Below are 22,809 nucleotides of genomic sequence, written 5' to 3'. Positions count from 1 at the left end.
GGGCATTCTATCTCTAATCTATACTCCCAGCCCTACTTTACTTTTTATTTTGAAACACAGTCTCACTGAGTTGCAGAGGGCCTTTCTAAGTTGCTGAGGCTGGCCTTGAAGCTGAGATCCTCCTGTCTCAGCCTCCCAAATACAGAGATTCTAAGGGTACTCCACCATGCCTGGCCATTTGAACCATTTCTGACAACTGCAAGGGTTTCGAAAACTTGTCTGGGAATACTGGAGAAGACTGCCAGAGACACTTTCAGTTCAGAAAAAGAGACAGACATGCCCAGTGTCTGCACAATGTCACGGGAATGCTTCTGGTCCTAGGGAGCGAGTGCCATAAGTCTACACATGGGGAGCGGGTGGCTTGGCCCAGATGGTCTCTCAGCAGAGGCCGCTCAGAGCTGGGCTTGGAAGAGGTGCCAGAAGTTACCCGAGCAGATACAGTAGGATGGATATTTCTGGCAGAAGGAGGCACATGGCAGGCGTGCAGGAGGAAAATACACAGGGGGAAAGGAAATCCACCGCACGAGTAGAAGGTGGCTGGGCTTGGGAGAAGAGGCTGCAGCAAAACAAATAGCCTGGATGCAGGAGCAGAACCAGAGAGAGTGAAGCCAGCGTCAGCGCCCCCTGAAGTGTGACTGTCTGCACAGTATTGCCCTGCGCCAAGATGGGCGCCCGAGGGTAGGATAGCTCAGTGGTGATTCCGTGGAATGGGGCTGCTTTCGAGGCATGCGGTTGATCGGTCCAGTGTTGCAGATGGAATTGGGAATGGCTGGTGTGCAGGCGGAGGCCGGAGTCTGGACAGAGGACTTTATATTAAGATGTCTTTGGTGACTTGAGACGTTTCTGCAGAGGAGGAGGATCAATGCCTTTGACTGCAGGCAGTTGGAACAGCAAGGAAAGGCAAAAATAATAATAATAATAAAGGCAATTAGGCGAGTATAGATGGCGTTTTCAAGAAATGCAGTGGTTCAGGAGGGGAACTGCTTCTTTTTTGTTTTTAGAATGAAAAAGATCTGAACCTACGGATTGGAGGAACGAGGCAGATGGGAAGTTTGCTGGTGAGGGTGGGTGACTGAGCAGAGGAATAAAACTATCACAAAATGCATCACTGGGAGGCTGAGACAGGAGGGTCGCAGGTGCACAGCCAGCTTCAGCAACCTAGGGAGGCCCTGTTTAGAAATAAGACAGGGCTGGGGGTGTAGCTCAGAGGCAGGATGCTGCTGGGTTCAAGCCTTAGCACCACAAAAACCAAAGCGATCACGTATAAAGTCCCATCTTGTGGAGCACCCAGGAGGGCGTGCTGAGGAGTTCCGATAGCTCTTCTTTTGAAACAGAGAGAGGAAACAGTGCGAGTTGATCAAAGATGGGAGGGAGGGAACTGTAGGGCACTCGTGTGTGCGGTGTCTCTTTGGGCGATGAAGTCAGAAATCAGACCAGCAGGGGCAGAGGTGCCGTAGAAGCTTGGGGGGAGAGGATTAAACCACTGATACGGTGAACAGGAACACGGACCTCCTTAGAGAGCGGTCGACAGAAGACCCAGCTGAGACTGAAACCGCGGCGGTCCAAGATGCGGGCTGCTCCGCGTCTGTTAGAGCGGTTCTGTTGCCTCTGGAGGGTTTGCGGGTGACGCCCAGCAGGTTCACCTGGCGGCTTGCATTCTCCTCCAGAGTAAGTCTTTATGTCATGCTGTAGTTGAGAGAGGGGAAGTTCAATAAGGTTAATAACTGTAAATGAACACAGCAACTGGTAAGTGTTAGAAACCAAGTTTGAGCCATGGGTTGTCAGTTTTTAGAGATCATCTGGTTCCCCATAAAATAATAAGTTCTCATGATTGGGGCTAATGGAACTAGAGAATGAAGTTTTCTTTAAGGAGGAGGCCGAAAGAGTGGCTCTTGGAGAGCATACTTGTAAGGGCCTCTTTAGAAATGATGACATTCTTTAGAAAGAGAATGAGATTTCTGTCCAGGACTCGTTTCTCCAAGATTCCTGAACATTTATACATTTTTTTACTTAAAATCTCTACACAAAGGCCTAACTATATTTTAAAATAATGGTGTTATTTGGGGGATCCTCGGGCTGGAGTCAACGCCGGCATAGAGCTAAGGAATGGAGGAAGGAGAGTAGAAAGATCAGGGAGGGGATGGCTAGGGTAGGGCAAGCTCCATTGCAGCATCGTTTAGATGGAGAAGGCTTTGAAGCATCTTTCTGTGTCAGGTGAATTGTAATTACTGTTTTTCAGTGACCTGGATGCCAGGGCCAAGAGTGAGAGGTACCGTGCCCTTTTCCGGCTGCCCAAGGATGAAAAATTAGATGGCCACACAGACTGTACCCTCTGGACTCCATTTAACAAAATGCACATTCTGGGGCAGATGTTTGTCTCCACCAATTACATTTGCTTTACCAGCAAGGAGGAAAACCTATGCAGCCTCATAATCCCACTCCGCGAGGTAAGGAGCAGCAGAAAAAGGATATTTTAGGAGTTGTGCTTCAGTGCTTTTCTCTAAAAAATGTATATAATTTTTAGGCGGGCGTGGTGGCACACGCTTGTAATCCCAGCATTTGGGAGGCTGAGACAGGAGGATCGCGGTTTGAGGACAGCCTTGGCTACTTAGCGAGGCCCTTTGCAACTCAGTGAGAATAAATAAAAAATAATAAAATAGCCGGGCGTGGTGGCGCACGCTTGTAATCCCCGCGCTTGGGAGGCAGAGACAGGAGGATCGCGCAGGTTCGAAGCCAGCCGTGCTGGCGTAAGAGACCCTGTTTCAAAAATATAAAATAGGTCTGGGAGTGTAGCCCGGAGGAAGAAGGGCTTCCAGGAACCCCAGTACCACCAAAAAAAAAAAATAATAATGATAATAATAATAAAATAATAAAGAAGCTGGGTGTGATGGTGCATGCTTGTAATCCCAGCCCTTGGGAGGCTGAAACAGGAGCATTGCTCAGTTTCAAAGCCAGCCTCAGCTACTTAGTGAGGCTCTCAGCAACTTAGTGAGACCCTGTTTCCAAATAAAATATAAAATAGGTCTGGGAGTATAGCCCGGGAGTAGAAAGCCCCTGGGTTCCACCCCCACCACCACAGAAAATAAAATAATAAAGAATTAAAAAATAAGGCTGGGGTGTACCTTGGAGGTAGAATGCCTCTGGGTTTCATTTTTTCTTTTTTACCTGGCAGTTGGTTGGATTTGAACCATCAGTGAGTGCTCATAATTGAATGGTGGCATCTGCCACCCTTCACATTTATTACTACAGCTGGCACTGGGACCTGTGCGGTCTCTTGTTGCAGAAGCAGCCTGGTGTTTTAAGCGGTGGGTTTTACTGGGGCTCAGAATGGAGAGGCATACAGATCAGGGGATAACTGCTGTTAAAGAGAGAGCTCGTTGCCCTCACAGATCCCAAGAGGAGGGGCCCTGCCACACCACGCAGGGCCATACAGGAAGCACCAGGGTTGCTCGGGAGGTGCAGGAGTGAGGAAAAACCATGGGCAGGATCCTGTATTGTGGTTTCTGAGGGAGGAGCTGGACGAGACCGTGAACATGTTTAGGGCTGGCGAGTTAGCATAGTGTAGGCGGGTCCTGGGATAGAGTGGCTGTCCTGAGCTGTCACGTCCCTGGCTCCGGAGTGATTAGGACAGGGGATAGTGGCTCTGAGTGTGAGAGCTGGATACAGGAGGTGGTTGTGTGTGAGTTCTGGATGGCTCATCTGCCTGTGAAAGCAATTTCCTCGCAATTGGATGAGGCCAGGCTCTCCCGGCTCAGCAAGGCCGAAAGATATCGCAGCATCAAATCCAGACACTGGAAAGTGTGTTTGCTAGTAACCTGGCTCGCAACCTGCAGGCAGCCTAGTCGCAAGGAGCTAGGCTGAGTAGAATCAGAAAGCCGTGTGTGTGCTCCCTCCAGCAGCTGGCTCCACAGCCCCGGTGGCACATTCCTGAGCTCATTCCAGATTTTCTGAGTCCAAATCTCTGCAGATTTTGGAATTTGTGTTTCAGTACATTTCCATACCAGTTCTCGTGCCCAGCAAAGTCTATGAAACACTGCTGCTATTGTGGGTGAAGATGGATGCCATCACAGCTTCAGGGTGGTAGTAATCTCTACCTGTCTGAAGGCTTTGCTGTGAGTTTTGGGTTTGTCGGAGACTTCGGGTTAGTATGCTCAGTGGGGCAATAATCAGCCTTGTTGGTTCTTTCTTTCTTTCTTTCTTTCTTTTCTTGCAGTACTGGGATAGAACCCAGGGGCATTCTCCCTCTGAGCTACACCCTATTTTTAATTTGGAAACAGGGTCTCAGTGAGTTGCAAAGGGCCTCACTAAGTAGCCGAGGCTGGCCGTGAACCCGGATCCTCCTATCTCAGCCTCCCAAGTACTGAGATTACAAGCGTGCGCCACCACACCTGGCTTCAGCCTTGCTATTTCTAACCTGGCAACTTCCAGTTAGGGGTGAATTTTAAGGTGGATGGATCAGTTGTATTTTTATAATTTTTTCCTAGCAAATATTTTTTGTTTGTGGTACTGGAGATGGAAGCCAGGGGCATTCTACCTCTGCGCTATACCCCCACTCCTATTTTTATTCTTTATTTGGAAACAGGGTCTCAGTGAGTTGCAGAGGGCCTCGCTAAGCAGCTGAGGCTGTCCCACCTCAATCCTCCTGTCTCAGCCTCCCGAATGCTGGGATTGAAGCATGCGTGACCACACCCGGCCCTAGCAGATCTATCTTCTTAGAGCCTGTTAGTAAGGATAATTCACCTCTACATTCTAAATGTAATTTCCATCATTAAATACTTCTGAATGAGAAAAATGAGAAGAAAGAATGATCAGAAGGCTGAGACGCTCACTGTGGGATTTAGAAGATACCATGGCTTAGCCCAGTGTGGTGGCACATGCCTACAATCCTGGTACTTGGGAGGCTGAGATGGGAGGATTGCAGGTTCGAGGCCAGCCCCAGCAAGTAGGTAGACTCAACAACCTAGCATGACCACGTTTCAAAAATAAAAAGGGCTGGGGATCTGGGGATGAAGTGACACTGGGTGGACTGTTCAGTGATCTGAGGGGTCAGCTCTGTATTTATCCAGAGGAACAACAGGCATCTGCCCCATTTCTGTTCACCACCCACTGGGTCTTGGATCCAGCAAAGGGAGTTTAAGTGTTAGTATGATTTTATTTTATATTTATTTATTTATTTATTTATTTTTGGTAGTACTGGGGGTGGAACACAGAGGCTTTCGACCTCCGGGCTATACTCCCAGACCTATTTTTATATATATATATTTTTTGGAAACAGGGTCTCACTAAGTTGCTGAGAGCCTCACTAAGTAGCTGAGGCTGGCTTCGAACCTGTGCGATCCTCCTGTCTCAGCCTCCCAAGATTACAAGCGTGCACCACCACGCCTGGCTCTAAAAGTTTGAATGTTTGTTTGTTTGTTTGTTTTGTGATACTAGGGATGGGGCCCAAGGGCCTTCTACCTCCGGGCTACACTCCCAGGCCTATTTTATATTTTATTTGTAAACAGGGTCCCTTAAGCCAGCTGAGGCTGGCTTCGAACCTGCAAGATCCTCCTGTCTCAGCCAGGAGGGCGTGCGCCATCATGCCCGGCTTTAGTATGATTTTAAACACAGTACCAAGAGCTCAGGAGGATTGAGAGAAGGGTGATTGTTATTCTCAGCCTAGCTTCTGCTTGCTAATTTTCCCTATCAGGGAAGAGATCCTTCAGTCATATTTCAGGGTAAATGAGAGGGGACAGATATCTGTGGAGACAGGGTGTAGAAATAAAGCGTGATGTGGTTGGTGGACGCAGCTTTAAAGAAATGCTCAGTGAGACAGCAGTGTCTTGCATTTGACATGATGAGTCATCGAGCTCGTTACTGGCGGATGAATCTCTAACCCCAACTAATGGAAGTAAAAGGACTTAATGCACGTTTTATTACCTTTAGGTAACCGTAGCGTCAGGAAGGAAGTAGGGTGGAGTCCCTATCGGAGCTGAGTGTTTGAGTGGAAAATGCTCTCACCGGAGGCTGGGGCACCTTTGGAGCTGAGTTAAGCTCACTGATTAGCAGGCACCTCCATGGCATGCTACATCCTACTTGGAATGGCCACTCTTGCAAGTGTGTGGACCAGACCGGGAGTTGTTCTATTTTAACTGTCAATGCAATAAATACATTGAAACGTCAGCTCAGGAATGTTAACGTACATTCCACATCTTGACTTAAAGTAAACCAGATTGACAGATGTTGAATATTTACATAAAATCGTGTTGATATCGAGTTTGAAGAAATCGCGGGGGTAGCAAAGCAGGAGGCTAAAGAGATCCGATGAGTCTCCCCACAGAATCAGAGATTCTAGGCGAAGTTCTCCCAATCTTAAATTACTTTGCAAATGTTCAATATTAACCTCCAAGACTTGATTAAATTCCAGTCTGTTTTATAAGCCAAACTAATAATGAAATGTGTCTCGTTATATTGTAGAAGACTCTGGCGTGGCGGTCCTCCTTGCCTAGTGGGGAAAACCTCCTGGGATAGAATTTTAGTAAAACACATTTGTCATGGAAAATATATTCTAACCCGTGGGAGCATTCTCATGTTTTATGTAGGAGCTTTCTTGTTTCTATATTTGTGATCTAGCTAGATAAAAAAGAATCTTTCCATTTGATTCACATAGCTATCTGTGTTTAAGAAACAAAATTTGAACCTTTATGCCTTTGGCACCTGCCATTGAGTCCCAGACAACTGATGACCCCCCAAAACAGCATAAACTTGACATGAGAAATTAGCATTGCTTAACACATGTCTTAACTGTCAAGGGGAAATCCTGTCCGTGAGAAAAAGATTCTTCTTCCCATTTCTTTAGCAGGTTTTGCATTAGGACCACACCAAACAACCTGGCTGTCTGACTCCAAGGACTTCTGGGATTACTTTACAAATATAAATATTTAAATGTATATATGAATTATGTATAATTATATAATGAGTTATATATAGTTATAGACATACCAATCACATGTATGACATGTAATATATATCATATATAATGCATGGCACTTGAGATCCTACATCTTTTTAAGCAGCTTTAATATGTTTCTTGGACTTGAGTAGGGGGAGCAAGTTTTTAACGCTCTGTCTTGAAAGTGATATATTTCACCTGAAAATACCCATCTACCAGACAATAGTCTCGTAGATGGCCTTCATCTACTAGACAATAGTCACCTATATGGATTAAAGTTGAACCTGTCTAGATTGCCTGCAGATAGAAATGGAGAGGGGGAAAGGAGCCTTCACTTCGGGGAGATAGTGAGAGCTGTTGTAAATAAAGCATTTAGTGCATGAATGGAGAATTTTCCCCCTAAGATGTGAAAGAAAAGATTTTGTTTTGTTTTGTTTCTGCAGTCCTGGGGATGGAACGCAGGGGCATTCTACCTCCAAGCCACAGCCCCTGCCTTATTTTTTATTCTTTATTTTGAAACAGGGTCTCACTGAGTTGCAAAGGGCCTCAGTAAGTAGCGGAGGCTGTCCGCGAACCGCGATCCTTCTGTCTAAGCTTCCCGAATGCTGGGATCACAAGCGTGCACCACCACACCCGGCTGAAAATAGTTTTAATATGTTTCTCTGTGCTTCTAGTTAATGAATAGACTATCAAAGCCCACCAATACATGTCTCAGTTTAGAGATAAAGTAGATATTTCTCTTTCTTTTCTCCCACGGTGGGAGACTTCAGGAGGTACACATGCAGGTACACGCACATGCACACGCACACACAGACATGCACACACACGTGTCTGCTAGTGCAAACAGAGTCACAATGCAGTTGCTTCCATTATGTTGTTGAGGAATAGATTCTTGGAAACGTGGATGCAAAGCCCTGGGATCGTAAGTGAGATATCTGAAGGCTTTGTAGCGTTTGGAAAACCATCCCACTGTTAAGCTTAATAGAAGGAACCAGGATCATGAGTTATTTTCTGTCTCATACAGATGATACAGCAGCTAGAATTCCTCTTATGGCTTCATGCAATTTTAATGAAAATCTGAGAATCCATCTGCAGCACAGTTTCTCAGGCTTGGCGCTATTGGCATTTGGGGCCAGACTAGTTGTGGAGGGCTGCCTCGTGCAGAGCATCCCTGGCCTTCATCTACTAGACAATAGTCACCTTTCCACTTCTGACAATTAAAAAAAAATTGCCAACAGATGTTGCAGAATGACTCCTGGAAGAAGGAGATCACTCTGTTTGAACTACTGGTATGGAAAGACCAGCAAGATTATTTCAGTTTCTGATCTAAGATCTAGTTTACTTTGTGAGCTGCTTAATTTTATGAGAACAGAGTCAAAGACTCTCATGTTGCCTCAATAAGATGCAGGTGGTTCCTGTTGCCTGTTGAAGTTTTGTTTCCTCCTTAATTCTGCTCTTAGGCCGCTGCGTGGCAGTTCTTGGAAAGTAATGCTGTTTGTATCATGTTTCTGCTCAGGTGACGATTGTGGAAAAGGCTGACAGTTCTAGTGTGCTCCCAAGTCCTCTGTCCATCAGCACCAGGAACAGAATGACCTTCCTCTTTGCCAATTTGAAAGACAGAGACTTTCTGGTGCAGAGGATCTCAGATTTCCTGCAGCAGACGACTTCCAAAATATACTTGGACAAAGAGTTCGCAGGAAGCTACAACAGTTCAGATGACGAGGTCCGTGGAAGGCACCAGATGGTGTCAGGGTTTGACTCATTGCTCCGTCCCGGGCTGTTCATGTCTTTGTCTATTTTGTTAGTTTTACAGCTGTGCTAGGATAAGCCACCTGCCCTGGTGCCTAGTGTAGCATCTCAGCAAAATCTTACGTTTTAAACCTCAAGGAGTTGGCATTTGGAAGCAGAGAGTTTCAAGGGAAGGGACCTTCAAGATAATCTGATCTAAGCCTCTTATTTTACAGCTGACAACATTAAACGATTTGTCCTACTTCCAGAGCAAATGACTCTTGTTCATAGAGTAACATTATTGGGCATGACACAAAAGTCACTGAAGTCTCAAACCTGCTCTACAGTATCAGGACGATGATTTTCCTGTGATAAAATACATATATCGGGTCCCTGTCAAACTGGACCCTGGACTAACCTTCGGGAAAACAGGAGCATTGAAAAAATTTGTGACTCACTACAGTAATAGAGCAAGTTTCAGTTAGCTAAAACGTGTAAAGATGTTTTAAAGATGGTAAGGCCTCATATGCTCATTCCTCCCTGTTCCCCTCGTCCACTAGTGTGGGCATTTTTGATGCACCAGAAACTGGAAAGGGAAGTGAGGTCATCCCATGAGCTCTTGCATGCTTTAGTCATGGCATGCTTTGCATATATGCAAATAAGAGAGACAAACGGCCAGCCACTTTATTGCAAAAGTGCACTTAAAATACCGAGAAAACCTACTTTGAGCATGGAAATGCTATAGCCTATGGCTCCAGCCACTGTCTAATTCCTGACAAATGTTACCTTGCTGCATTCCTCTGAGTTCTTCACGTTAGCAAGAACCACCAGAAAAACATGACTTGGTTATTGATTTCTACACAATAGACACTGAGGAAGTAGGTTCTGCTGCAAAGACCCTCCCCACATCTTGTTCTTCTGCTTGCTAACAGGTGTATTCCCGGCCCAGCAGCCTCCTTTCCTCCAGCCCCCAGAGAAGCACCAGCTCCGATGCGGATGGAGAGCGCCAGTTTAACCTAAACGGCAACAGCGTTCCCACGGCGACCCAAACCCTGATGACCATGTATCGGCGGCGGTCCCCCGAGGAATTCAACCCCAAATTAGTGGGTGACCTTGCTCCTCCCTCAAATTTTCTTTATTAGAAAAATGCCATTAACCTATTTCTTAATAGGAGTGAATTCATGAATGTCTGTGTAAATGGAGATTCTCCTATAAGTAAAATCGTTTTTATGGAAATATGTCATTAGGTTTCAGGGTGGCTTTATACACGGGATGAGTTGTAGAGACCACAGGTGACTTTTTTTGGGGGGTCTTGTTTTTTTTTTGGACTATTCCGTAAATCAATCAACAAATAAGTGCGCGGTTTTTCAGTCCATATTTATAAAACATGAATTCTCTTTCAGTTGGGGGTGTAGACATAAAACCACAGATACAGTTGGCATTCTACTATCCCATCTCGGTGAAGTGGGACTCTGACTCTGGGTCAGAGAGCATCATGGTAGGACGGCGGGCTATGATAGGTGTGTAAAACGGGGACGAACTCCAGCAGGTGTGAGTCATTTGTTCTGAGGAGTTCTATTCAGACCCTCCCCCATTTCCCAGGAACACTGTGCTAACCTTCCGTTGTGAGTCTCTTTACCAGCCTCACAGTGCTTTGGGACCCAGTCATGTTTCCTTCTGTCTTTCAGGCCAAAGAGTTTTTGAAAGAGCAAGCCTGGAAGATTCACTTTGCTGAGTATGGGCAAGGGATCTGCATGTACCGCACCGAGAAGACGCGGGAGCTGGTGTTGAAGGGCATTCCGGAGAGCATGCGGGGAGACCTCTGGCTGCTGCTCTCGGGTGCGGCCCGGGCCGGGGTGGAGGCACTGGCCCGACTCTGTGGGACCTCGGAGCTCCCTTCCCACCTCCCCATTGGCCCCATTCCTCGCCAGAGTGTTACGATCCGTCAGTTACTCTCTTCTGATAAATTCAGGACCTGAGATGAGCGGTCCAGTGTTGAGGCCACTGTCCCCGAAGTCTTCCATTTCTTCAATGAGACTGTTTAGGGGGTAAAGGGAATCCTGAAGAAAGAGAGGAGAATCTTGTGACTTGGGGAGTTCTCTTCTCCTGGCAACATTGCTCTCGTTAGCGGTGTCTAATGTTTAAGAGTTCTGTATCACAGCCCTCACTGTGGAAGTGGGAGACAATGGGGCAATAAGAAAGCCCTGTTTCTGACTTTTTTCCACTTCTTAAAGTCTTTGAGTATTACTGGAGCTATGGATGGGGCTACCGATAGCATAGTCATTAATTCCTTCTTACCCTTGGAGTTATATTCCAAGCCCCCTAGTGGTTGCCTGAAACTACAGAAAGTATTAAACCTACCCATACCATGTTCTTTTCTTCTACATACATACCTATGATAAAGTTTAACCTATAAACTAGGTACAGTAAGAGATAAATAATAACTAATAATAAAATAGAAGGCTTATGATATGCTGCAACAAAAGTCATTTAAAGCGTATAAATTATTTATTTAAAAATTTTTCTATTTGATATTTTTCATTTTAATATTTTACCCTTCAGGCTAACCCACCGCTACTTCCTGCCACCCTAAAGCATCTAGTGTTTCCCAGGGATCTTTCCATCCCAAACATAAGAGCATTCCTTTGGGTTTCACCAACCTTTAATGTAGAAATAAATGAGCTGCTCCATGAGGTTTGAGGCCTAGAAATATAATCATTCTAAAAAGGCTTATGTGAATGATCCAATTCAAATACCCTTGTCAAGCCCTTTAACTTAAAAATGGCATTAAAATAAAAATAGTTATCAACCTTTCAGGAAAGCTTTTTTTTTTTTTTTCTTTTGGTGGTGGTGGTACTGGGGTTCCTGAAAGCCCTTCTATCTCCGGGCTACACTGCCAGACACCTATTTTTATATTTTTGTTGGAAACAGGGTCTCTTAAGCCAGCACGGCTGGCTTCAAACCTGCACGATCCTCCTGTCTCCGCCTCCCAAGCACGGGGATTACAAGCGTGAGCCACCACACCCGGCTCAGGAAAGCTTTTTAAGAAACTTGTAACTTGCTCCTTCCTCCTCCCTCCCTCCCTTCCTTCCTTCCTTCCTTCCTTCCTTCCTTCCTTCCTTTCTGCTTTGTACTGTGAATTGAACCCAGGGGCATTCTACTCTGAGCTACACCCCCAGCCCTATTATATTTATTATTTGGATACAGAGTCTCACTAGGATGCTGAAGCTGGCTTCAAACCTGCGATCCTTCTGCAAACAGAAGGTTTGAGTCAATCTCCTCCCAAGTTAGGAGTTTGCAAACATGCACCACCATACCCAGGCAAGACTCTTAATACAAATATTTCTTTTTTGAGGGGGTTACTGAGGATGGGACCCAGGGGTATTACACCTCTGAGCTACACCCCCTGCCCTATTTTTTATTCTTTATTTTGAAACAGGGTCTCACTGAGTTGCAGAGGGCCTCACTAAGTAGCTGAGGCTGTCCGTGAACCGCAATCCTTCTGTCTCAGCCTCCTGAATGCTGGGATTACAAGTGTGCACCACCATGCCCAGCTTAATACAAATATTTCAGGCTTCTAATTCTCGAGCCAACACCCCATCCCTATCATCATCAGCTGCAGAACTTCCATCCGTAATAGAGCCTCCCATTGCCAGGAATACCCTCACTACTGCCTGCAATTGAAAAGAAAAATCTTTCCCAATGTAATGTATCACAACATTCTCTTTGTCTTCCATATGGCTGTGTAAGTCCTTCGCAGCTGATACTTTAGCAGTGTCCTCTTAATTTGAGAGTCATCTATCCCCTTTCTAGTAAAATCTCAACAACCCTAATAAAATGAAAGCAAATCTTCTGTGGTTGAAGGGAGTACCGAGAGGATAAGGACTTGGTCTGCCTTATTCTGGTTACTCTCCCTTTTTTTTTTTTTTTTTTTTTTTTTTTACTGATATGTAGTTACTGCAATGTAACTACATATCACAGTGAGATTTTAAGTGATAAAAACATACACACACAAATCACTTGGTGTATTTCCCTCCATATATCCACCATCTTCTGTGCTTGAGAAGCCAGCCCTTCAAACGCCTTGAAACCTCAACCTCAGGAGGTGGAATTGGTACTGAATGCAGGGGCATTCCACATCTGAACAACACCCCCAGCCCTTTTTTTTATCTTTTCTTTTGAAACAAGGTCTTGTTAGATTACTGAAAGTCTTGTTAAGTTGCTGAGGCTGTTTTCAAACCTGTGATCCTCCTGTCTCAGTTTCCCAATTACTGGGATTACCCCAACATACCCAGCTTCTTAAGAGGTCTTAAGCTAGGGAGCAGAAAAGGGGAAAGAGGCCACAAGTAAATTAACCAGTCTAGCAAAGAAGGAAACATAGCACCTCTCTGTCATTTTATCGTGTAGATTGTCTTTGCGTACTAGTAAAGAAGTTCAGCTGGTCGGCTGAGGTTGCGGGGAAAGGGTGAGTCTCCCAGTCTTTTGATATTGTATCTGTTGTGGGTTTGCCAGGGGCCATCAACGAAAAGGCCACCCACCCCGGGTACTATGAAGACCTGGTGGAAAAGTCCATGGGGAAGTACAATCTCGCCACGGAGGAGATCGAGAGGGACCTGCACCGCTCCCTGCCAGAACACCCAGCTTTCCAGAACGAAATGGGCATCGCCGCTCTGAGGAGGGTCTTAACGGCTTACGCTTTTCGAAATCCCAACATAGGGTATTGCCAGGTAAATGTCACAGAGCATTTATACTTGAAAAAAATTTTGTTTTGTTTTCTTAGCCAGTAAATAACGTAAAGGGAAACCTTGGAGTCAATGGAACTGTCATTGCACTGGAATCTCTCAACCTTAGGCCTGTTGGCATCATGGACTAGACCATTCTTTGTTGCCGGCCTGTCCTGTGCTTTGTAGGATGTTCAGTATCATCCTTGAACTCTGACTATTAGATGCCAGTAGAACTTCCCAGATGAGACGGTCAAAACTGCATCTCTTGACATTGCTAAGTATCCCCTAAAGAGCACGGTCAAGGCTGAGAACTACTACATTGAGAAAGGAGGGAGAAGTCAAGATGCCCTTTCTGAACTGTTGTCTAGCTGGGTGACCTAGAAAAGGTCCTTCTGATCACCCCTGATTTACCCCCAGACCCTCCCTGGAGTCAGAGAGACTTCCCACGTGGTGTTCTCTTAAGCAGTAATGTCCTTGAGAATACGGCTTTGATATGCTAGGGTTGTATCTTAACACACATTACAATAAACTCAGGTTAACTCAGTATAACCAAGACAAAAAAAAAAAAAAAAAAGAAAACATTGCCCACATACCAACTAAAATCATTTCTTGTGCTGGTACAGAAGTAACCATTTGGGAAGCTTCAAGGTAATAAAATCTTAGATTCAAAGACTGTATCATCAGAAAGGCATTCTGTGACTAGTTTTGGGCCAAAAGTAGCATGACTCCTATTCCTATATAACACACACCCCTGTCTTCCTCCCATACACACATGCGTGAACACTCATCTCCTTACACATACACACCTCAATCACCCTCTTGTACACACATCTACACACACACAAACACACACACCTGTCTCTTCTATAAACCCACACATATATACCTCTCTCCCTGTACCAAGTTATTTAACTTTTTGATAATATTTAACTTAAATATACCCCCAGGTTGACTAATTAACCTTTTTTGTATTTTTTGTGATACCAGCAGCCCTTTAAGACTTACCAGCACAGTGTCTTACTGCCCCCAATACCGAATCCAGAGCCTATAAACGGGACCTCCTAAAACCTGTTTTGACTGGATGACTAAGGAACTGACCGAGACCATGATCATGGGCTCAAATGATGGGCTAATTCTCCAATGGAATGTTAATGATTTCTCTTGGGAAAATACTGAGTAAGACTGCAAGAAAGAGCCCATTAGACCAAAATACCTTTCTTGAAATTTACGTCGTAGACGTCTGATGAACAATTACTGGTTTCCCAAAGATCAAAAGAAGTAAAGTAGCTGGTAGGCTTCTAAGATAATAGAATTCACATTTATCTTTTGATCTTCCTCTTTTAATTAAGAGGACTGCTAAAGTAGTTGAGCTGTTGCGTGGCTATGAGCTACGTGATAATATCTTTTAATAAAGTAAGATGGCTTTAAATCTGGTGGAAATAATGGGCGAGGGCTTTAACTCTGAAAGGTGTCCTTGTTCTCTGAGGAGAGCCCGGAGCCATATGTACTTGGTTAGAGAAACCATTATGGAAAGTGAAGAAGGAAATATTTACCTCCAGGAATTAAGGATTAAGAGTACTGAGAAAGCTTAGCATGTCACAACTTTTCTCAAATAGCCTTTGTTCAAAGATTTTGAAAGGAAAAGTTTTGCCAGTGTGTATTTAATGTTTAGGGTTTCTGCTAATGAAGACCTTTAACTGACACTAGCTCAACAACTAATGGTTTCTACATTTCTAAAGAGTCATAAACAAAACTCAGAATAATACTGACAGCTTATAGGTGGCCTGAAAAACATAAGAATTTTATCTGGCCTCTTCTAGGAGGAGTTTGCAGGCCCCTGTGAGAAGAAATGAGTCGCTTTTTCTTTAGGTTAACAGGATTGCTTATATTCTAACATGCATTGGACGCATTTCAAATGTGCTTGATGGCATCCTCTTTCACTCCATTAGGCCATGAATATTGTCACATCTGTGCTACTTCTTTATGCGAAAGAGGAGGAAGCTTTCTGGCTGCTTGTGGCTCTGTGCGAGCGGATGCTTCCGGATTACTACAACACCAGGGTCGTGGGTATGTGAGGATGTGGCGCCCATCCCAACCTGTATCTTGGGGGCCATGTTCTTAGGATAGTACCAAATGATGCGCCATTTGCAGAATATCGTCCAACCGTTTCTGACGGTTCTAGTTTTCCATAATAGAAATCAGAAAGCCCAAGTATAGGTTATAAGTAAAGGAGCCCTTGGGGGAACACACACACATATCACCATTACAGATGTTATTTTACACACTCTTGATGTAGGTGTCACTAAGGGACGTGTGAGAGGCACACCAAGTGCACCAACCATTAACACAAAGAGGTTTGGCCACAATACACAGGAATTTATTATATTATTTTATAAGGAAGATAGAACCTGTGGAAAGCAGAGGTATTCATAAAGGGGAATGGGGGAAAGGGGAGAGGGCACCAAGCATAGTCCAAATGTATACCATTTTCAATATGTTCCACAAATAAATAAAATTTAAAAAAAGAAAAAGAAAAAAGTGTTGTCTGGACTGAAGAAAATAGCACATAAAACTTTATTCAAAGCTAAATTTCTAAGGCATATTTCAGAACCGGTTTTACAGCAAAGCAAACCACCATGAATTAGTGCTGTTACCCCTTACAAATTCTTCAAGTAATTGGACATTCATTTTCGTAAGACAAGCGTTTCGCTGCTGCTGTAGTACAACGTATGATTTATGCTTCTCTCTCGTGTCTATATTTCTAAATCTTTGCACCCTAATTTGACTTGTCGAAAATATTCTCTGAAAATATTAAGTTGATCATGAATGCTTTCAAATTTAAAAAGCAGTTCCTTAAAAAAAATGATAGTGTGCCAGGCGCGATAGTGCACACTTGTAATCCCAGTACTTGGGAGGCTGAGACAGGAGGATGGCAGGTTCACAACCAGCCTCAGCTACTTAGTGAGGCCCTCCACAACTTAGTGAGACCCAGTTTCAAAATAAAGAATAAAAAGTAGGGCTGGAGGTATAACTCAGAGATAGAATGCCCCTGGGTTCAATTCCTGGTACCCTCCCCAAAATATGATAGTGTATGTGGACCATGGATTAAAAGTGTGCATATATATATATATATATATATAGAGAGAGAGAGAGAGAGAGAGAGAGAGAGAGAGAGAAGAGGAGAGGAGAGGAGAGAAGAGAAGAGAAGAGAAGAGAAGAGAAGAGAAGAGAAGAGAAGAGAAGAGGAGAGGGAGGAAGAGAGAGTAGTTTACCAAGTAAGCTGCTTAGAGGTCCACTTGGAGCTACTTGGATATGTTTTTCGCATCTAGACAAATACAATATTCCCAGAAAAACAGCTAAGCATGAGTTCACGAAACTGCAAACTGGCTTTTCCAACAACCCTTAGAGTTGTCGTATGGTAGGAAAACAGTATGGAAAGACCCCAAAAGAAGGGACAGATGCAGCCAGAGCCAGCCTGGCAACTGAGCTATGTTGGCCCCCGGGTCTGTTAACACAGTCATGGCAGAACAGTTAGCAGAAAGGATCTGAGCTGTGAGCTCATTTGCTTGGGTTCTTCAGTCAGAGTCGCGGCCGGTTGACCTCTGCCCTCCCGTCTCACCCTGCCCAGGTGCACTGGTGGACCAGGGCGTCTTCGAGGAGCTGGCCCGGGACTACGTCCCGCAGCTGTATGACTGCATGCAGGACCTGGGAGTGATTTCCACCATCTCCCTGTCGTGGTTCCTCACGCTCTTCCTCAGCGTGATGCCCTTCGAGAGCGCAGTGGTGGTCGTGGACTGTTTCTTCTATGAAGGAATCAAGGTGATATTCCAGCTGGCCCTGGCTGTGCTGGATGCGAATGTGGACAAATTGTTGAACTGCAAGGACGACGGGGAGGCCATGACCGTTTTGGGAAGGTACATCGCAAAGCCAAACTTGTAGCACCATCTCTGATTTTCTTTTTCTTTTTTTTTTAATTTTTTTTTTGGTGCATTGTAATCATACATCTTAATGTGGTACAAGATGGTCGAGGCACACACACACACACACACACACACACACACACACACACAAACACACACATCACTCATTCCACCCTTCCCCACTTCCCACGTCGGTCCTCCCCCTCCCTCCTTCTCGTGTTTGGCTTAGTGACTGGCTTTGATATGTTTGTGAATGTACATCCTGTACATTAGGGAATTTCCTCTGGTTTTCTTCCCCATGTTTTTCCTCTTTCATCTTCATTTCTTGAGCTTTAATTGACTTGATGGTAATCCTAAAATCTCTGTGGCTGAAGTTTATTTCCATACTTTCTTTCCAAATGGAGAGAATTTCTTGCTTATTTTAAGGAAAACAATAGTCTTGTGTTTTTTGTTTTGTTTTGTTGGTTTTTTTTTTTTTTTGAGGTACTGGGGATGGAACTCAGGGGCATTCTACCTCCAAGCTATACTCCCAGTCCTATTTTTTATTTTTATTTTGAAACAAGGTCTTACTGAGTTGCAAAGGACCCCACTAAGTAGCTGAGGCTGTCCTCGAACCGCGATCCTCGTGTCTCAGCCTCCCAAATGCTGGGATTAGAAGCATGCACCACCACGCCTGGCTAATCTCATGTTTTTAGAGGCTGAGTTTAGCCAGATGTGGAAGCCCAGGCTTCCAGTACCTGGAAGGCTAAGACCGGAAGATTGGATGGTAGGCTGAAACCAGCCTGGGCAATTTAGTGAGATGCCCAGCAATCTAGCGAAACCCTGTTTCAAAATTAAAATAAAAGAGCCGGGCTGGTGGCGCACGCTTGTAATCCCAGCATTTGGGAGGCTGAGAACAGAGGATCGCGGTTCGTGGACAGCCTCAGCTACTTAGTGAGGCCCTCTGCAACTCAGTGAGACCTGGTTTCAAAAATTAAAGAATAAAAAATTGGGCAGGGGGTGTAGCTTGGAAGTCAAATGCCTCTGGGTTCCATCCCCAGACCCGCAAAAAAAAAAAAAAAAAAAAAATCAAAATTAAAATAAAAAGGGCTGGGGGGGTATGTCTTGAAAGTAGAATGCCCCTGGATTCAATATCTAGTACCACAAAAATAAATAAGTAAATAAATGCATGAATGAATGGATGAATGCTGACTTTGCCGAGAGTGTGTGGAGGACTTCAGTGAGGGCGCCCCCCACTGTCTCCTCCAGTGACAGCGGTTTGGCTTCTTCTCTCAGGTACTTGGACAGTGTAACCAACAAAGACAGCACACTGCCGCCCATCCCTCACCTCCACTCCCTGCTCAGCGACGATGTGGAGCCCTACCCCGCGGTCGACATCTTCAGGCTCATTGGGACTTCCTACGAGGTAGGTGGGCATTGCTCCCTGGCTGAGTGATGGCACCCTGGGGCTGCCGTGTAGCTGAACGTGGCCCACGCTGCCACTGCTCGCCTGTCTTGGCCTGTCTGGTGTTGCCATCACAGAATCACATAGCTGGGTCACTGGCAAAGAGCAGAAAGGTCGTCCTGGTGGCTGGGAAATCCAAGATCAAGGTACGGGTAGGTGAGGGTCCTGTCTTCCTGATTCCAAGATGGTACCTCATGGACTACATCCTGGATGTGAGGAACGCCAAGTCCTCATGTTGCAGAAGAGCAGAAGAGCATCCCTTCCTGCAGGCCTTTCTCCCAGCGGCATGAATTCACATCCACTAGGATAGAGTCCTCCAGACCTAACCACCCCTGAGAAGGCCCCGCCTCCCAACACTGTTGACGGGATGAAGTCCCAATAGGACCTTTGGAGGGAACAAAAGTATCCAAGTGATAGCACAGCCCCTAAGATTCCCTGATTCCTTTCACTCTGTGACACCCAGTTGCCAGAAGCAGCACCTGCTAGCTGACGGTTTGGTATCCAGAGGACACTGGCTGGGGCCTAGGATTCCTGATGGCTCTCATATTTTGTTGGTGAATGTCATGATAACCTCTGGTTCTTTGCTATGCTCACCCTGAAATATCATTAGACGCATCTCCAATTCAGCTCTGCCTGGGGTGGGAGGGCCTGTTGGGAGCAGGCAGGAGACCTTCGTGGATCAATTTGTTTTCTTTCTCTATGCTAAGTACGTAGGACTTTTCCATAGTCAACAGTCCACATCTCTTAGAATACCCTTCACCAGGCTAGAGTGAACCCGAGTCCTAGGAGCCCTATAAAACCACTCGGTCAGGATGAGGAAGGGTCCCTTCTGGCCCATGATACTTGAACTCAACCTGACCTGCTGCTGATTCCAGAAAAGAACTAACGACCTTCAATGGTGAAGTGTCCCTTAGCGAGGATTCAGTGTTCCTAACCCTGGTTGGCTTCTCATTTTCTGATCCTTAGCTCTGTAAACTTAAAGTGAGCACTGAGTCAGAGAAAGTGTGAAGATTCTGCTGAGCACGGATGCTTCCTACAGATGTTTAGGGATGGTGTGACTGGAGATTGTTGATGTTCCAGCTAGAAACAAATGGAGAGAAGAGAAACGGTTAGAGATTGGGTGGCCATAAAGTCTCAGAGTCAAAATTTAAAACTGATACGGATCTAGAAACCTTTTGAGAAACATGTGTCTTTAACTCATTATGTCCCCAAAATGAATAATTCTTTAAAAATTGTCATTGAGACTCCATGCTAAATTGAAAAAATAGTTATGCTTTAGAATCATCAAAAGTAATCACACTTGCTGTAGAAACCATAGACAAATGCAAAGAAAGAAAATAAGCTATATCCTATGAACATTTAGCCATAGTTCCCTTAAGCACAGTTTTATATTTACAATATACACTTAAAAAATAAGGTTCAACTAAATGCTGCTTTGTGGTTCTATTTTTCACTTAAAATATATGATGAAAATTCTGTAATGGATTACATATGGTTCAAAGGCATTATTTTGGAAAGTTATTTTTATCATGCATTTTTTTGCAGTACTGGGGATAGAACCCAGGGGCATTCTACCTCCAAGCTACACCCCCAGCCTATTTTTTATTCTTTTTTTTGAAACCGGGTCTCACTGAGTTGCAGAGGGCCTCACTAAGTAGCTGAGGCTGTCCGCGAACTGCGATCCTCCTGTCTCAGCCTCCCAAATGCTGGGATTACAAGTGTGCACCACCACATCCGGCTTTTTATTATGCTTTAATGATGGAAACTGTTCCACTTTTTTGAGACATATACTTTGGTTCCTTCTAAATTTTCAGCTTGCCGAGGCATTCTGTGATAAACACATGCACAAATGCCACATATCTGATTATTTTCTTAGACTCCTAGAAATGAATTTATAGCAATAGATCAGAAATGTGACTGATGTCCAGTTCCCTGACACGTACCATCCAATACACACAGACCTTGTCCTAATTTATAGTTTTACTAGTAGAGATAAAGAATGTCTGTTTTACTTCACTGTCTTCAAAACTGGCTGTTATCTTAATGTATTTTTTTAAAAGCATTACCCAAGTCCTTTTGGATAGTACCTTATTAGAAATTTGGGGTGGTTTATTCTTTGGTGAAAAGAGCCCATATGTTTGCAGGCAGTAGTGCTTGTCTTTGGTGAAAAGAGCCCATATGTTTGCCTAAGTACGTAGGACTTCTCTATAAAAGGGTATTCTCTATAAAAGGGTATACCCTTTTAAAAGACTCAGACTATTGTTGTTTTCTAAAAGCATTTTCTGAACTTTACCGTTAAAAGAATTCTAGAGCAAAGTCATGAAGCTTGGTATATGGAAACTCAGCTTTATTCTCAGCAGCAGATAAGCCAGCATCATGCTGAGCCTGGCACTTTGCCCGTTATTTAATGGGAAAGAGCGAGATGGAGACAAGACCCAGAGCAGGTTCTCATTACATCCTGTCTGGCTGATCCTTAATGGCGGCTGTGAGGCGGCCAAACATCCTATCCCAGGGCACAGCAGCAGTCTCCTTCCTCTGCCTGGGAACAGCCCTGTTGTCCTATCGCTGCACGCGTCACCTGGTCCTTGAGCATGGGCCTTCTGGTTTTTTATGTCCTCTTCTTTGCTTATGAGTCACTCTCTGTTTAATTCCAGAAGCCCTCTGATGCCATGTAGATACACTTCAAGAGAACAGCACTGACTCTCCCCTAACTTCTTTCCTCCCTCCTAACCATGGGATTGGTGCTTCCCATCCTGCCTGTGCATTAAATCACGTAAAAAATTAAGCCAAGCTTTGTAGTATAAATGTAAGCTGAGTGTGGCAGTGTATTCCTACAATCTCAGTACCTGGGAGACTGAGACAGGAGGATTGCAAGTTCAAGACCAGCCTCAGCAACCTAGTGAGAACCTGTTTTCAAACAACGACAACAGCTGGGTGTGGTGGCGCACGCGCTTGTAATCCCCGCGCTTGGGAGGCGGAGACAGGAGGATCGCGCAGGTTCGAAGCCAGCCGCGCTGGCTTAAGAGACCCTGTTTCAAAAAATATAAAATAGGTCTGGGAGTGTAGCCCGGAGGTAGAAGGCCTTCCAGGAACCCCAGTACCAATAATAATAATAATAATAATAATAATAATAATAATAATAATAACAATAATAATGATAATAATAATAATACAAAAGGCTGGGAGTATAGCTTGGAGGTAGAATGCATCTGGGTTCAATTCCCAGTTGCCTCCCTCCCCCCCCCAAAAAAGAAAGAATATATATTTCCAGGCTTCAATTAAATCAGAATTTCTGGCATGAAGTCCAAGAATAAGTACTTCTTTTTAAAGTTCTTCAAGACGTTCCAAATGCCCACTGAGGGTTGACATTCATGGCCCAGGTACAGAACAGTCACGCATCCCCGATAACCATGACAACCTGGATCGGGCTGTGGCGTGACACCCAAACATTCTGAGAAACACAACACTTTCCTCTCCATCCCCCAGGAAAACCAGCATGAGGATGGAAAAGTAGACTACAGGGAGGGAGGCGCAGCAGGTGATGTGCGCATGGATATTGGTACCACTGTGAACCTCTCCATAATGTACAATTGCATTGTCTTGGTAAAAGTGTAGTTAAGTGAGATTAGCCAGTCACAGAAAACGAAGTGGCATCTGTTTCCTCTTATGTGGATGCTAGGGTGTAACTGGGATGTAAGTGGGGACTTCAGGTGGTGGAGAATAAACTCCAGGAGGGACAGGGAGATAGAGCTGTTGAAGGGAAGGAGTGGGGTGAGGCGTGGTGGCGCACGCTTGTAATCCCAGCATTCAGGAGGCCGAGCCAGGAGGATCGCGGTTCGTGGACAGCCTCAGCAAAAAAAAAAAAAAAAAAAAAAAAAAACCTGGGTTCCATCTCCAGTAGCACAAATAAAATAAAAATAGGTGCTGTTTTTCTTCTCTTTTTCTTCCTCTTTTCTCGTCACAATATTAGAAATAATGACAGCTACCATACAAACTGTGTGTCCATGCACAGCATGGAATTTTTACACCAACCCTAAGAGATAAGAATTGTTTTCTCTATTT

At 44.7% G+C, this 22,809-nt stretch overlaps 1 protein-coding gene across 2 annotated transcripts in view; it reads left to right on the top strand.

The window, feature by feature from the left end:
* The window catches only part of TBC1D9 (TBC1 domain family member 9), a gene marked incomplete at both ends in the record, with an annotated part of 113,907 nt that overhangs the window by 71,782 nt on the left and 19,316 nt on the right, over window positions 1-22,809 (top strand). Inside the window, 8 exons of one of the 2 annotated variants that reach the window (XM_080697370.1) lie at window positions 2,240-2,447; window positions 8,448-8,654; window positions 9,592-9,762; window positions 10,348-10,498; window positions 13,172-13,386; window positions 15,333-15,450; window positions 17,012-17,297; window positions 18,579-18,708. In XM_080697370.1, coding sequence (XP_080553496.1) covers window positions 2,240-2,447; window positions 8,448-8,654; window positions 9,592-9,762; window positions 10,348-10,498; window positions 13,172-13,386; window positions 15,333-15,450; window positions 17,012-17,297; window positions 18,579-18,708 — 1,486 coding nt within the window. The remainder of the gene's footprint in view (window positions 1-2,239; window positions 2,448-8,447; window positions 8,655-9,591; window positions 9,763-10,347; window positions 10,499-13,171; window positions 13,387-15,332; window positions 15,451-17,011; window positions 17,298-18,578; window positions 18,709-22,809) is intronic. The other variant, XM_080697371.1, reaches the window with a different exon arrangement.

The sequence above is a fragment of the Muscardinus avellanarius genome (assembly GCF_963383645.1).
Source record: "Muscardinus avellanarius genome assembly, chromosome: 6".
NCBI classification, from domain to species: domain Eukaryota; kingdom Metazoa; phylum Chordata; class Mammalia; order Rodentia; family Gliridae; genus Muscardinus; species Muscardinus avellanarius.
The sequence above is the reverse complement of the archived record's forward strand: the minus strand, read 5'-3'. Positions and strand labels throughout refer to the sequence as shown.